This window comes from Nerophis ophidion, linkage group LG29 (genome assembly GCF_033978795.1).
Source record: "Nerophis ophidion isolate RoL-2023_Sa linkage group LG29, RoL_Noph_v1.0, whole genome shotgun sequence".
In the NCBI taxonomy this organism is placed as follows: Eukaryota; Metazoa; Chordata; class Actinopteri; order Syngnathiformes; family Syngnathidae; genus Nerophis; species Nerophis ophidion.
In genome coordinates this window covers 21,593,882-21,611,381 of record NC_084639.1, presented here as the reverse complement: position 1 = coordinate 21,611,381, position 17,500 = coordinate 21,593,882, and the positions used below count along the sequence as shown (strand labels likewise).

Here is a 17,500-nt window from a genome sequence, read left to right as displayed (position 1 = left end):
AATTTCATGGCTGCAGCACGTGCCAAAGTAGTTGGGAAAGGGCATGTTCACCACTGTGTTACATCACCTTTTCTTTTAACAACACTCAAAAAAAGTTTGGGAACTGAGGAAACTAATTGTTGAAGCTTTGAAAGTGGAATTCTTTCCCATTCTTGTATTATGTAGAGCTTCAGTCGTTCAACAGTCCGGGGTCTCCGCTGTCGTATTTTACGCTTCATAACGCGCCACACATTTTTGATGGGAGACAGGTCTGGACTGTGGGGGGGCCAGGAAAGTACCCGCACTCTCTTTTTACTAAGCCACGCTGTTGTAACACCTGCTGAATGTGGCTTGGCTTTGTCTTGCTGAAATAAGCACTGGCGTCCATGAAAAAGACGGCGCTTAGATGACAACATATGATGTTCCAAAACCTGTATGTACCTTTCAGCATTAATGGTGCCTTCACAGATGTGTAAGTTACCCATGCTTTGGGCACTAATGCACCCCCAAACTATCACAGATGCTGGCTTTTGAACTTTGCGTCGATAACAGTCTGGATGGTTCGCTTCCCCTTTGGTCCGAAAGACACGATGTCGAATATTTACAAAAACAATTTGAAATGTGGACTCCTCAGGCACAATAACACTTTACCACCTTGCATCAGTCCATCTCAGATGATCTGGAACCCAGAAAAGCCGGCGGCGTTTGTGGATGTTGTTGATAAATCGCTTTTGCTTTGCATTGTAGAGCTTTAACTTGCACTTACAGATGTAGCGATGAACTGTATTTAGTGGCAGTGGTTTTTCTGAAGTGTTCCTGAGCCCATGTGGTGATATCCTTTAGAGATTGATGTCGGTTTTTGGTACAGTGCCGTCTGAGGGATAGAAGGTCACGGCCATGCCGCTTACGTGGAGTGATTTCTCCAGATTCTCTGAACCTTTTGATCATATTATGGACCGTAGATGTTGAAATCCCTAAATTTCTTGCAATTGCACTTTGAGAAACGTTGTTCTTAAACTGTTTGACTATTTACTCACGCAGTTGTGGACAAAGGGGTGTACTTCTGTCACACCCCGCCTCGGGTGAAGGTAATGTCACCTTTGCAAACCAGACTCCAAATCAAGGATGGCAAGGCACAGTTTACAAACATTAATTTAAATTTCAAAAAGTGTCAAAAGGTGAACAAAACAGGAAGACAAAGCACCAACAATCTGTAACAGTAATAAATAAAGGCAATATTAGTATTGTGTATTTATATATAGTACATTTATATTCTAAATATATTTCAAAGTTGCGTGCATTAAATAGGCCTATATATAAGTAATCAAAATAAGCATATTAAAAATAATCAAAATACAAATCATCCATTTATCAAAATACATATATTTACAATCAAAAGGTCAAACATCAAATATATCAAAGTAAAGGATTAAATGACAAAACAGATTTAGCAAAATAAATTAGCAATCAACAAAATTCATTTAACCGGTTACATCACAACATAATCTCATCATCAAAATAATCACCTCAGTAGTTGTTTGATATATGACAACCGAAACTCTTGGTCAGGACAGAGAACCTCCTCTGGCAGTGACAGACAGCAGACTGGCAGCAAAATGGCATTTTCCCCACTTAAAAAGCCCATAGCCCCGCCCACTAGCTGGGACCAATTTGACAGGGGGAATTAAGAAAACAGTTCTTTTGTAAATTTAACCATAAATAACCATCAGATGTCTAAAAAGTATTCACATAGTACTTTTGCATTTTTAAAGCAGTCACTTTTGTTCTCAGTGTGTTCAGGTTTAGACAACACAACTTTCAAATGTCCCTCAGCAACACCCAGCTCCTGACAATCATGGTTTGGCCCCAAATTAGGCCTAATTAGTCAAAGCAGGTGTGCTCACCTACATAAAGCCTTCAGCCCCACCCTGACTCTTTTAGCCCGACATGCAGAGCCATGGTGAGTGACAGCTTACAATTTGTTTGTTGAGCATGCTTTCTTTCCACTGACTAAAAAAAAATGTGCATGGTTTGAGACGAAGCCAAGGTTCAAATAGTGACAGTGTGGGGTCAAACTGTCACAACTTCGCCCCATCCTTTCTTGTGAAAGACTGTGCATTTTTTGGGAAGCTGTTTTTATACCCAATCATGGCACCCACCTATTCTCAATTAGCCTGCACACCTTTGGTATGTTACATATAAGTGTTTAATGAGCATTCCTCAACTTTATCAGTATTTATTGCCACCTTTCCCAACTTCTTTGTCACGTGTTGCTGGCATCAAATTCTAAAGTGAATGATTATTTGCAAAACAAAAAAAGGTTAATCAGTTTTAACATCAAATATGTTGTCTTTGTAGCATTTTTAACTGAACATGGGTTGAAAAGAATTTGCAAATCATTGTATTCTGTTTATATTTACATCTAACACAATTAACCAACTCATATAGAAATGTGTTTTGTTTATGTTTTTCCGTGAGGCATACTCACTAACATATGAGTGTCTAAAAAGACCATAGGGCGCACCGGATAATAAGGCACACTGCCGATAAATTGTCTAATTTGATAATTTTTCATATATAAGGCGCACCGGATTATAAGGCGCATTGAAGAAATCATATTATTACTATTTTTTCCAAATGTTAAAGACTTCCTTGTGGTCTACATAACATGTATTGGTGGTTGTTTGGTCAAAATGTTGCACAGATGATGTTTTACAGATAATTTTCAAGTTGCTTTCTAACAGTTGCTTCAGGATGCGCCGTTTTATGGGCGGCCTTATTTACGTGCCTCCACTTTGTCAGTGTCTTCTCTCCGTCATCTTTGTTGTAGCGGTGTAGCGTGCAAGGACGGGTGTTGAACGAGTGTCAAAAGATGGACCTAGCTGTTTTAATGACGTTTCGACTTGGTGTTCAGGTCTGTGGGACCCGTTTTAATTTTTTATTAAAAGAAAAAATGATAAAAATAGTTATTTTTCCAAACTGAGACTCACTGACTTTGGCTCATTTTCTGTCAAGAACATATTTCAGAATAGATGTTTAATGACCACACACCATACACGCCCCCTACACATTTCTATTACATATAAGATGTACGGGTCCACTGAACCCGGGGCTAATAGAAGTGTGGAATTTGATGTTCTGTGTACCACACACACACACACACACACACAGCAGGCATATAAAGGAGGTGGACAGAGTGTGGGTACACAAGGATATTCAAAGGCCAAATGTGCGAGAAAACGAGAGCAGACAGTGTTGACAAACAATGTTGCAACCTCGTGTGGGAACCGCAGGTGCAGAAACACAATAGAGGAATCCCTGTGGGATGCAGAAACTGACAGATAAATTTTCCGTGCAACGTTCATATTGTTGTTACTTAGCCAGCGTTTGTGGGTCTGATGGACTCGTTGCATTTTGTGGCTTTCAATGCCACACAATCAAACACTTTTATGAGGAAGAACAATACAAACATTACACAAGGGTTAAATCAATAACAGAGCAGCATCTCCTCATCTGGAAACGACGCCGGAATTGTGCCCCGTGAAAAACAGTCCGACCAGAACTCTCTAATAACTAAAGTTCCTCGGGTGAATAATGTACACTCACTACACCGGTATGTTTTAACGCTTTCATGGTGAGTTTACTGACCGATACGAGTAGGAACTTTACACTACATTATATTAGAAATGGCAACATCGAAGGATGAATGTCCCATAAATATAAGATGCTTATCGACTACCGTGTCCGCACGGACTACAGTGGCGGACATGCGCACATTTTTAGGACTTATGCAGATCTCAAATTCACATCAGCAGGTACCAGAAGGTAAGAAATGTTTTGTTTGCATAATATTGCGAAACAAAACGACGGATAATGTATGCTAGTAGCTCCTTATATACACACTATAATAATAACATATGTTGAAGCACAGTACGTCTGACTATGGTAGCCTTAAGACTTAGACTTAGACTTCCTTTTAATTGTCATTCAAATTTGATTTTTACAGTACAGATACGAACACAATTTTGTTGCATTAGCTCGTGGTAGTGTCGCACCTGGATCATGTTTTGTTTTGTCATGTTATGTTTTGATTTTGGACATTCAGTCACGTTTTGCACTTCCCGGTTTTGTTTGTTACCATAGCTACTCATTAGTTTCCCCTAGTCATCAGCCTCTCACACCTATTTTTCATTACCACTGCTACTATTTAAGGATTTTACTTTCTGTCCATCAGTCTGGGATCTTCACACTCGCACACACGCCACCCATGCTGCACCTCCTTCATGCCCTCGTCCAGTTCATGCCGTGTAAGTTTGTGTATTTATGCCACCGTGCTAGTTTTGTTTTGTTTGTATATAGTCAGCACAAACATCCACAGTCCGAGCCTGACAGGTAGTGCTGGATAAAAAAGCAATAAGGTGCAGGTATAAATAAATAGATTACAGTACATATACAAATATTACACTTTTGCATTTGCATCCAGGTTTATGGATGTATGTTATATTGTCTTTATATTCCAGCGAGTTAATCCATTTTTGGGGGGGAATTGAGGGGATTATTATTGTGCACAGTTAATCCATCAAGGGGCGCAGCTTCATAGTTTATTAAAGTCCTACTAAAACATTTTGACAGAAGGTAAGAAAAGTTGGTTTTGCATAATATTGTAAAACAAAACACCAGAAAATATATCTGCTAATGGGTGCCGTTTTGTGGTCCTTATACACACACCATAGTATCTCTGACTATGCGGCTTCAAAGTCATACTAAAACATTTTAACATATTTTTGAGTGCCTTGTGTAATGTTCTTTATTTTCAATTAAATATTTAACGTTTCGGTGTTTTTTTTACAGGCGTCATATTGCAGTCTACACATATTTCATATGTGTGACGGTGTCTTACCTTATACACACACCATAATAATACTCCTATGTTGAAGCACAGTGGAATCAATCAAGCTTTGCGGCTTCATAGCTTACCAGTCCCACTAAAATATGTTGATATATTTTTGAGCGCCGTGTGTAATGTTCTATATTTTCAATGGAACATGTAAAATGTTAGTTTTGTTTACTTGAGTCATATTGCAGTCTACACGTATCTGTTATGTGTGACTGCCATTATATTGCAGTCTACACATATCTCTTATGTAACATTGCCATAACATTGCAGTCTACACGTATATCTTATGTGTGACTGCCATCATATTGCAGTCTACACATCTCTTATGTGTGACTGCCATCATATCGCAGTCTACACAGATCTCTTATGCGTGACTGCCATCATATCGCAGTCTACATGCATCTCTTATATGAGACTGCCATCATATCGCAGTCTACACATATCTCTTATGTGTGACTGCCATTATATCACAGTCTACACGTATCTCTTATGTGTGACTGCCATCATATTGCAGTCTACACATATCTATTATATGTGACTGCTATCATATTGCAGTCTACACGTATCTCTTATGTGTGACTGCCATCATATTGCAATCTACATATATCTCTTATGGGTGACTGCCATCATATTGCAGTCTACATGTGTTTTTTATGTGAGACTGCCATCATATTGCAATCTACATATATCTCTTATGGGTGACTGCCATCATATTGCAGTCTACATGTGTTTTTTATGTGAGACTGCCATCATATCGCAGTCTACACGTAACTCTTATGTGTGACTGCCATCATATCGCAGTCTACATGTATCACTTATGTGTGACAGGTAGGTCATCATATTGCAGTCTACACGTATCTTTTATGTGTGGCTGCCATCTACTGGTCACACTTATTATTACACCATGTACCGAATAAAACAGTTTCGAGGTGGGTAAGCTCAACCAAACTTATTCCGTACATTAGGCGCTCCTGGTTATAAGGCGCAATGTCGAGTTTTGAGGAAAAACAAGGCTTTTAAGTGCTCCTTATAGTCCGGAAATTACGGTAGACAGCATATTGAGGGTTCTTTCTGATCAAAAACACAACGGCACAGACTGAGATACAGGCTTGCAAATCATTTTGCTATATTAATCCTTCCATAGGTTGTATCGTTTCTGTCTATTAGCAACATAACTCAGAAAGTTCTGGATATATTATTTTTAAAACTTTAGGAAATGTAAGAAAAAACAAAAATTTTTCTCTTTTACGATGTTCCACACCTGGTCCTCGCCCACAATAATTTGTACCGTATCACCCCACGGTTTTATTGGGATTTTGATACCGAATTATTGCGTTTTTTATTGACTTGCCTTAATTGTTTCCAAACAGTGTCCGTAACACGGCAGTAAAACAGCTGTTCAAACAAAACAGAAGTCATCGCCGTGGACCCACTGGCAATCAGCTGAACGGACTCAATAACTCCATGCTGTGTTTTTTGGGGTGAATTTATTGAGGAATTTGTGAAAGCGAAACAATACAAAATATATGTCATTGTGAGTTAATAATACTGATATATAAAGCATAGCATTTAGCTAATGCTAACAATTCTAGCTTCATTACACTACGATAGCATGTACAATTATGCATGAAAACACTCCTACATTAATTACACATGGGACAGTTTAGTCAGTGTGAATTGTTATAGTTATATTGTAAAACCTACAAATGTTGCTTGGAGTGTTGGATGAAGAATCTATACAAGTAGAAACGCTCTGAATGGCTAAAAGACCGAATGGCACTACTACTTCCTCCATCTAAACCAGACTTGGGCAAAATATGACCCGCGGGCCACATGCGGCCCGTTAAGATTTTCAATCCGGCCGACTGAAAGTTCTACACCATTTTTTTTTAGACCTTTAACATCAAAACTGTCACCACCATTATGATGTGCAGTGCTGTTTTGAAAGACCGAAAGTCTTGAACTATAGAAAGTATTTCAATGGTTGAAATCTGCACTTTTGAGTGTTATAGTAGTTATTACGGTAATCTACGTCACAGCAGCTCAGACCAGGAACAATGCAGTGGGCGGAGTTTGTTTTCAGAGCAGCCAGCCCCAAATATGTGTCAGAAACAGATGCAGAAGCAGACTTTTACGCGATAATATATCATATTGTAGGTGTTTATAACACTTTGCATTCATATTGTACATGTTTGTTATGTTTTGCTTGGCCTGAAAAGTAAAATATGTATATATTATTGTGTAAAGGAGGAGAGTTGACGGCACAGACCACAAGGGAGCGTAGTAGCTCTATATATATGTGTATATATATGTATATATATATATATATATATATATATATATATATATATATATATATAAAATAATATAATCAACTCGAGAATGGAGTGTGACTAAATGTCAAAGGTGTTTTTGTGTTTGTGAGACTTTGTGTAGGAATTGCTGAGTGTTACCGTGAGTGTTGAGCGAGAGGCGGAAGTCCTGGAGGGGAAAGGCAGGCTCAAACATCCGTGAGACAGGCAGGTTGTTGGGGGTATAGCGAGGTGTCAACAGGTCTATCCCCAAGCAGGGGTAAAAGTTCAAGGGAGGCAGTCCAGAGTCCAAAAGGAAGTCGAGGCACACAGCTCGATCACAGGAGACAGCAAAAGCACTGCGGTAAACACAGAGGACATAAGATGCCGTAACTGGGAAGGCACAGAGAGAGAGCAAGTATGCGAGGGATGCTTACTGCGAGGAGTGAACTACGTTCCGGCACAGGATTTTTGAGCCGCTGGTCTTTATGCTGCTTTTCTTGATTATGACCATGTGCGCTGATTGCATATTACCTGCAGCTTTGCAAGCCTTTGCAGAGGCGTGGCCCGGCGCTCCTCCATCTCCAGTCGTGCTGTCAAGCAGTCAATATTCAGTGTTTTATTGTTCATAGTTAACATCGTAAATCCCACTTTCTTTATTGTCATGTACATTTTGGGTGTCCCAAACAAAAACGGTATTTTCTTTTTTTTTAGGTGGTCTGTCATAACGTTTTAGAACTCTATGGGACATTGTACATTTTGGTATTAGTGTTCCTGAATAAAAGGGACCTAATTACACATACTGTACAGCTAAATGTGGATATATCATGTATACACATATGTGTGTCAAAAAATTTGCCCAGCTCTGATCCAAAATGAAGGGCACAGCAGCACCTGCAGTATGCAAACTCGTCCAAAAGATGGCGCCATAGCATGAACAATAACACACCATCCAATGGTCTTTGCCTGTTTTTTTTTTATTATTTGCAAAAATCCATGGATTACCCACACCGTTTTATAAGCCGCAGGGTTCGAAGCGTGGGGAAAAAAAAATAGCGGTCATCATCAACAGGCTTTATCTCGACCGACCTCGCCGTCTACCGCACCGCGCTCGCTCCCCGGGGTCGGCCAGCTGCCGTAATGGAAAACATGACACGGAGAGCAGACAAACAGGCTCGGTTCAGCAGGAGGCGACACAATGAAGCATCCCAAATAGGAACCTGAGTGCATTTTTTGGGGTTGGGGTGTATGGGAAAGTGCTTGAAGACAGGAGGGCACGTCGCTGGGCTTGGATGTGAGCATTTAGATTCAGTGCAGGCAGCCAAAAGAGCCCCGGGTTTGTTGTGGTCTACTTATGCGTTGCTGCCATATTGAGGCTTAGCTCACGCCGCTGTCCTACTACATCTGCAATCTCTCTGCAGCCTTTACTACAACACACACACACACACACACACATTACTTTCCTCTGCATTTGTCCTTGTTTCCTGTGTGTGTGTAGTGTTTCCTGTCTTTCTCCCTGAACGCTGTGTCCCCTCAGCTGTGGCTGATTGGCACCTGGCCACACCTGGTGTCAATCAGCCCGCTCCTATTTAGACCTGTTTTCTCCAGTCTGTGCTAGATTATTGCCATGTATTGTCGCTCCTGTCGTGTCAATGTCATTTCTACTCGTCGTTCCTACTGGTCGTGTCTTTGCAGCATAGCGTTAAGCTATATTCGGTAGCTGTTTGTAGCTTTTTGTTCCCTGCTTTCAGTTTGTTTTGTTCATAGCCAAGTTTGTTATCCGCCAGCGTGTGCACCCTTTGTTGGTACCCTTTTGTTTGTTCTTGTTTTAGTACTTAAATTAAATCATGTTTTGCCACGCAATGCCTGCCTCCTTCTCTGCATCTTGGGGTTCGTCACAAACTAACTCCGACAATATACATACTATGCAAATATAAAAAAGCTCGTTGTGGAAAATGTGTTTGAATTTCACAAGAAAAAGGTCACAATTTCACAAGAAATTTGGCATTATGATAATAAATGTCATAATTTTACTCATCGCAAGAAAAAGTGAAGTGAATTATATGTATATAGCGCTTTTCTCTAGTGACTCAAAGCGTTTTACGTAGTGAAACCCAATATCTAAGTTACATTTAAACCAGTGTGGGTGGCACCGGGAGCAGGTGGGTAAAGTGTCTTGCCCGAGGACACAACGGCAGTGACTAGGATGGCGGAAGTGGGAATCGAACCTACAACCACTCTACCAACCGAAATCTACCGCCCTGAACATTTGTGCAATATTATGATAAAAGCTGGAATTTTACTCAATTGCAGTCACAATTTTCCAGAGAAAAGCTCAAAATTTGGGCAATTTTATAAAAAGAGTCGTAATTTTACTCGACCAAAGCCACAATTTTATAAGAAAACTGTAAAATTGTGACGTTTGCTGGGCATAGTGATGCCGGATTTGTTCTTCCGTGGATGCGGTCAGGCAAGAACACAGCGTATGGTAAGAAATAAAGATTGATTTAATTAAAAACAGGCTAAGAACAAAAACACCGGTGCTAGGCAGAAAAGGCAAACCAAAGGCGCTAGCATGGGAGTTAGGGAAACAAACAGAAACACTTACACTTGGCACAAGGGCACAAAAGGCGAAACAAAAACTTCAAACATGAGAGCTAGGGTAAAACCAGGCGTAGCGTGAAAGCTAGCGAGTAGAAAACAGTAAATAGCAGTCATCACTTGTTGCGTGTAAGCAAATTAGGATCCGAGAGTGAATTAACAGAAAGGGCTGGCTTAAATAAGGACGGTGATTAACAAAAACAGGTGTGCATCGAAAGCAAGGGGCAGGTGAAAGCAATAAGCAACCATGGTGACAGAACAAACAGGAACTAAGGAAGTCAAACAACAGAGAGTGATAAAAAGTGGAACAAAACAAGAATATGGAATGATCCGGGCAGCGGATCATAACAAAAATGTTGGCAATAATATAAAACTAATTGGCAAATGTCATCATTTTACTCCGAAAATGTCATGTCTTTGTGATCATGTTCTGTTCAGTTATGTTCTGTTTAGTTTTTGAATCCATTAGTTCCTGTTTTTGCGAAACCCTGTTTTTTTTTTATTTTTGTTTCCATCACTACCAATCAGTTCACCTGTTCTCACGACTCATGCACCTGTAATGTTTGTCTGATTTTGAATGGGATTGTGCTGAAAATTGTAATTTTCCTGAAGGAACTCTCCTGACGGAATAAATAAAGTACTATCTATATATCTATCTATCTAATTCACTTGGACTCATGCACCTGTTGTCAATCACCACATCACCATTTAAGCCTGCAGTTGCCAGGCAGTCAGCCTGGCGATATCACCTTCTACTCACCCTCTTCACACCCTTGCCATCTATGCCGATGATCCATGCCCATATTGGCCCGCGGGCCAGAGTTTGATAGCCATGCTCTACACGCACACACGATGCATGCAATGTGACACCTTTTAAAGCGCCCTATAATCTGGTGTGCCTTATATATGAAAAACGATCAAAAATAGACCAATCATCGGCAGTGTGCCTTATGGTCCGGAAATACCGTATTTATTTTTAGCCATGGGGAAAAATTAGGGATGCACCGAAATGAAAATTTGTGGCCGAAGCCGAATAAAACTTAAACGCTTGGCCGAAGGCCGAATTACCGAATAATGAATAATTTTTTTTATATTGCACAAATAGCCTAGAATAAATATTTAGACATGTTTTTCAAATAAAGTATTTTTTTTATTGAATATTGACATTGTTTTTAATATTCCACTAGCCTTTGCTTTTCAAAAAAAAGCACAAAGTTTTTCATTTATATTAGGCCTTCAAACAAAACATGCATTCCAAAAAAAAAAAAAAAAGTGCATTAAAGTGGATAAACCCACAACAAATGAATTATTGTCTTTTTGGCAAAAGTCTGCTTAGCCACAGTAGATATGCTAATAATGTAAACAGAAGGCTCAAGTAAATCTCAATTAAGTGTGTGCTTGTAACCTCATACACTTATACAGGTAGCCTACACAACAGGCTAATAATGTAAACAGAGGCCTCATTAAATCTCAATTAAGTGTATGCTTGTAACCTCATACACTTATACAGGTACACAACATATCCCAACGTCACTGCACGTTGGTTGATTGCGTCACCGCGTCAAAAAATTGCGTCACATGCCACTATTCGGCCTTGTTTTTAACTCAATCCACCGAAGGCCGAATGTGGCTTTTTTTGCCATATTCGGTTACCGATTAATCGGTGCATCCCTAGGAAAAATGCATGACTTAAACCTGCAGGTCCTGAACTCCGGATTGAATTTCAGGCATATTCATTACTTCAAAAAAACTCCCAGGTAGCATTGAGAGGCAACAAAAAAAGCCTCCGCGACTAAACAAATGTGTTTGTTGTGGACTGACTGCCAGCACAGAGGTGATGACGAACGAGCGCGACCTTCAACGACCCCGCCGGTGGCAGAGAGGATGCTCGCCCGTGTCGCAGCAATTGGCGGAATAATCATTACCGCTGGGAATGAATAAAGTGGCAGATTCTTTGCGGCGGTGTGACGTCAGACAGCGGAATCAGCCGGAGTTTGTCGAGGACAATGTCGCTCCCAGACAGCGTGATTGAGCACGCTTTATTACCTGTTTTAATACAAATGGGGAGAAATGAGGTCTGTAATTTGCTGCCTCATGCAGACAAGTATCATGCATCCGAGACATAACAACCTCAGGCTATCACTGCCTAAACCGCTCTTTAAAATTGTATCCTGGCTGTTTATTTTTATAGCAATAGCCTGCAGACACGGATACTTTCATGCTTTGTGGTCGCCAAGAACTATTGATGGATGCTTCATTTTGTCCCCTTTCATGTCTTCTTTGCTGTCAACCCTTATAGAGTACATTGTATTATTATTATTATTATTATTATTAAACAAAATGTGAAATAGTGTACTAATATGAGGCAGTTTATTGTGGATTAACATGGGCAGAATTATTATAGTGTTCCCAATGTTAAAAGGATAAAGCCATTGTTTACAAATTTGGTAAATAAATAACCCAAAAATGTATATTTTGTTGATTTCTTACTGTACCGAAAAATGAACCGAACCGTGACCTCTAAACCGAGGTACGTACCGAACCGAAATTGTGTGTATATATATATATATATATATATAATATATATATATATATATATATATATATATATATATACACATATATATATATGTATATACATATATATATATATATATATATATATATATATATATATATATATATATATATATATATACACATATATATATATATATATATATATATATATATATATATATATATATATATATATATATATATATATGTGTATGTGTGGGAAAAATCACAAGACTACTTCATCTCTACAGAACTGTTTCATGAGGGGTTCCCTCAATCATCAGGAGACTTTAATGGAAGCATTACATGATTTCAACATGCCGCCACAGACGGTAAACACCTGCTAGGTAACACATGAGCCAATCACCACGCCCCTAAGCCCGCCTGTACCCACCCACTCTGTGCCCACCCGCTCTGTGCCCACCCGCTCTGTGCCCTATATAAACCATTGTATGTGAATGCAATGGATGAGGGAACCCCTCATGAAACAGTTCTGTAGAGATAAAGTAGTCTTGAGTGAGGGTGACATCAAAAAGTCCCAGTGATTAAAATTCTTCTAGATGGACTTAAAGAAACCACATGTGGTATTATCAACAGTACGAGGCATCCGACATCAGCCAAAAAAAGCCGCCTCTTTACCACCCGTGCCCTCATACCCCTCTATTGGTGTGTTTGCAGGTATGCCGGGCCACGCCAACCCGTGCCAGCTCAAGTACTGCGGCCCCGGCCGTCGCTGCACCGTCAACCAGGCCACAGGCCGGGGAGATTGCGGCTGCCCGGACCGCTGCAAGGAGCGCTACAAGCCAGTGTGCGGCTCAGACGGGAAGCTCTACTCCAACCACTGCCAGCTGCACCGCGCCGCCTGCTCGCAGCGCCGCCGGATCGCCATCGTGCACAGCCAGGACTGCTTCTACAAAGGTATGTCCCACCTGGGCCATTTACCTAATAACAGTCTGCATGTGTAAGAGACTAACCTTTATCATGCTGATCCGGTCCGTTGTAGCCCGGAGGACCGGATTCTAGCAGGATTCACACAAACATTCACACGGCACCAGAACACTTCTTAGAAGTTCTACACCTCAATGTCATTCAACACATCCAGAAATGAACTCATTTTGAAGTACCTCTCCTGTAAAAACTGTAGTACTACACAACCATGAAGGACTTTACACTACTTTATATTAGAAACGGCAACGGCCAAGGATGAATGTCCCGTAACAAGAAGATAGAGGAAAATAATAAGCTCATCCACTATGGTATCGGCACTGACTACAGTGGCGGGTACGCGCAAATTTTCAGGAGTTATGCAAATCTCCAATACAGATCAGCGGGTACTGTCATGCCAAATTTCTTCCCCCCTTACAAAAACCTTCCCCCCGGGAGACATTTGGCGTGACAGCCCCTCTAATGCCTGAAGGACCCCAATGAGGGTGGAAGGACCTTAAAGCAGCCCACACAGCTGCCTGTTGTAAAAGCATTCTAATTGGCTGATTGTCATTGGTGAGGAAAAACAATTAGTATTCCAGCATGCTAACCTTTCAAGCTATTTTTGCTTTGCTAATTTTGCAGCTGTAACCCTTAAGAGTCATATAACTTGCTTAAAGCAGCCCAAACAGCTGCCTGTTTTAAAATCATTATAATTGGCTGATTGTCATTGCTGAAAAATAACAGTGAGGAAAAAATATTAGCATTCCAGCATGCTAACCTTTCAAGCTATTTTTGCTTCGCTAATTTTGCAGCTGTAACCCTTAAGAGTCATGTAACTTGCTTAAAGCAGCCCAAACAGCTGCCTGTTTTAAAAGCATTAGAATTGGCTGATTGTCATTGGTGAAAAATAACGGTGAGGAAAAAATATTAGCATTCAAGCATGCTAACATTCAAGCTATTTTTGCTTCGCTAGTTTTGCAGCTGTAACCCTTAAGAGTAAAAAAAAACTTGCTTAAAGCAGCCCAAACAGCTGCCTGTTGTAAAAAGCATAATAATTGGCTGATTGTCATTGCTGAAAAATAACGGTGAGCAAAAAAAAATAGCATTCCAGCATGCTAACCTTTCAAGCTATTTTTGCTTCGCTAATTTTGCAGCTGTAACCCTTAGGAGTCTTATACCTTGCTTAAAGCAGGCCAAACAGCTGCCTGTTTTAAAAGCATTATAATTGCCTGATTGTCATTGGTGAAATATAACGGTGAGGAAAAAAATATTAGCATTCCAGCATGCTAACTTTCAAGCTATTTTTGCTTCTCTAATATTGCAGCTGTAACCCTTAAGAGTCATATACCGTGCTTAAAGCAGCCCAAACAGTTGCCTGTTTTAAAAGCATTAGAATTGGCTGATTGTCATTGGTGAAAAATAAGGGTGAGGAAAAAATATTAGCATTCCAGGAGGCTAAACTTCCAAGCTATTTTTGCTTCGCTAGTTTTGCAGCTGTAACCCTTAAGAGTAAAAAAAACTTGCTTAAAGCAGCCCAAACAGCTGCCTGTTGTAAAAAGCATAATAATTACCTGTTTGTCATTGGTGAAAAATAACGGTGAGAAAAAAAATATTAGCATTCGAGCATGCTAACCTTTCAAGCTATTTTTGCTTCTCTAATTTTGCAGCTGTAACCCTTAAGAGTCAAAAAACTTGCTTAAAGCAGCCCAAACAGCTGCCTGTTTTAAAAGCATTATAATTGGCTGACTTTAATTGGTGAAAATTAATAGTGAGGAAAAAATATTAGCATTCCAGCATGCTAACCTTTCAAGCAATTTTTGCTTCGCTAATTTTGCAGCTGTAACCCTTAAGAGTCATATAACTTGCTTAACGAAGCCCAAACAGCTGCCTGTTTTAAAAGCATTAGAATTGGCTGATTGTCATTGGTGAAAAATAACGGTGAGGAAAAAAATATTAGCAATCCAGCATGCTAACCTTTCAAGCTATTTTTGCTTCTCTAATTTTGCAGCTGTAACCCCTTAAGAGTCATATAACTTTCTTAAAATAGGCCACAAAGCTGCCTGTTTTAAAAGCATTATAATTGGCTGATTGTCATTGCTGAAAAATAACGGTGAGGAAAAAAATATTAGCAATCCAGCATGCTAACCTTTCAAGCTATTTTCGCTTTGCTAATTTTGCAGCTGTAACCCTTAAGAGTCATATACCTTGCTTAAAGCAGCCCAAACAGCTGCCTGTTTTAAAAGCATTAGAATTGGCTGATTGTCATTGGTGAAAAATAACGGTGAGGAAAAAAATATTAGCATTCCAGCATGCTAACCTTTTTGCTTCGCTAATTTTGCAGCTGTAACCCTTAAGAGTCATATAACAGACAGTCACTACATGATCATTGAAAGAATCGGGTCAGGGTCCATTGGCATGGAGTCCAAGACGCCTGGGGTCCCTTTTCTGCTGCAGCCTTCCTCCGCCTTCGTAGCCGTTGTGGTAGTTCTTAAATCTATCGTGTTCCGCCTGCTCCGCCGTTGATGTCTTCACTGTATCCCTAGCTAGGGGGGCAGTCAGGTACTAGGCCTTTGCCAAGGGTCACCTGGGGTAACAGTATGTGGAGGGGGGTGTGGCCTGCGGGCCTGCAGCGAAGCAGGGTGTGCTAGGACCGGCTTCGAAATCAGCGACAGATGCGTAGAAGGTCCACCTGGGCCTGGTTATCTAATCAACTGTCGATGATTTCGAAGCCCCCCCCCCCGTCATGCCCAGGACAAACCATCATAATCAAAGTTAAGTTAGAGTACCAATGTTTGTCACACACACACTAGGTGTGGTGAAATGTGTCCTCTGCATTTGACCCATCGCCCTTGATCACCCCCTGGGAAGTGAGGGGAGCAGCGGGCAGCAGCAGTGCCACGCCTGGGAATATTTTTTTGTGATTTAACCCCCAATATTTTGACACATTTTTGATTGCCAAGTGTAATATTCTATATTTTCAATGAAACATTTAAAGTTTTGGTGTTGTTTACTAGCGTCCTCTCGCAGTCTACACGTATCTCTTATGTGTGACTGCCATCATATTGCAGTCTACACGTATCTCTTACGTGTGACTGCCATCATATTGCAGTCTACACGTATCTCTTACGTGTGACTGCCATCATATTGCAGTCTACACGTATCTCTTATGTGTGACTGCCATCATATTGCAGTCTACACGTATCTCTTATGTGTGACTGCCATCAAATTGCAGTCCACACGTATCTCTTATGTGTGACTGCCATCATATTGCAGTCTACACGTATCTCTTATGTGTGACTGCCATCAAATTGCAGTCTACACGTATCTCTTACGCGTGACTGCCATCATATTGCAGTCTACACGTATCTCTTATGTGTGACTGCCGTCATATTGCAGTCTACACGTATGTTATGTGTAACTGCCATCATATTGCAGTCTACACGTATCTCTTATGTGTGACTGCCATCATATTGCAGTCGACATGTATCTCTTATGTGTGACTGCCATCATATTGCAGTCTACACGTATCTCTTACGTGTGACTGCCATTATATTGCAGTCTACACGTATCTCTTATGTGTGACTGCCATCATATTGCAGTCTACACGTATCTCTTATGTGTGACTGCCTTCATATTGCAGTCTACACATATCTCTGATGTGTGACCGCCATCATATTCCAGTCTACATGTATCTCTTATGTGTGACTGCTATCATATCACAGTCTGCACGCATCTCTTATGTGTGACTGCCATCATATTGCAGTCTACACGTATCTCTTACGTGTGACTGCCATCATATTGCAGTCTACACGTATCTCTTATGTGTGACTGCCATCATATTGCAGTCTACACGTATCTCTTATGTGTGACTGCCATCAAATTGCAGTCCACACGTATCTCTTATGTGTGACTGCCATCATATTGCAGTCTACACGTATCTCTTATGTGTGACTGCCATCAAATTGCAGTCTACACGTATCTCTTAAGCGTGACTGCCATCATATTGCAGTCTACACGTATCTCTTATGTGTGACTGCCATCATATTGCAGTCTACACATATCTCTTATGTGTGACTGCCATCATATTGCAGTCTACACATATCTCTGATGTGTGACCGCCATCATATTGCAGTCTACACATATCTCTTATGTGTGATTGCCATCATATTGCAGTCCACACGTATCACTGAACTCTATACACGGAACTTTTTTCCACCCTGAATGTTTATACACTAATTTTAATATA

The 17,500-nt window shown here is 40.4% G+C and overlaps 1 protein-coding gene and 1 long non-coding RNA gene across 5 annotated transcripts in view; one reads left to right on the top strand and one right to left on the bottom strand.

The window, feature by feature from the left end:
* The window catches only part of fstl5 (follistatin-like 5), a 465,215-nt gene that overhangs the window by 146,611 nt on the left and 301,104 nt on the right, over nt 1–17,500 (top strand). For all 4 annotated transcript variants that reach the window (XM_061891749.1, XM_061891746.1, XM_061891747.1 and 1 more), the window contains exon 4: nt 13,006–13,245. In XM_061891749.1, the coding sequence (XP_061747733.1) occupies nt 13,006–13,245 (240 nt within the window). The remainder of the gene's footprint in view (nt 1–13,005; nt 13,246–17,500) is intronic.
* On the bottom strand, nt 37–1,572 carry LOC133546120 (uncharacterized). Its single transcript, XR_009804991.1, has 4 exons — nt 1,506–1,572; nt 1,017–1,091; nt 746–916; nt 37–658 (listed from the first exon to the last, which is right to left on the bottom strand). It is a non-coding gene; the product is annotated as an uncharacterized LOC133546120 (long non-coding RNA).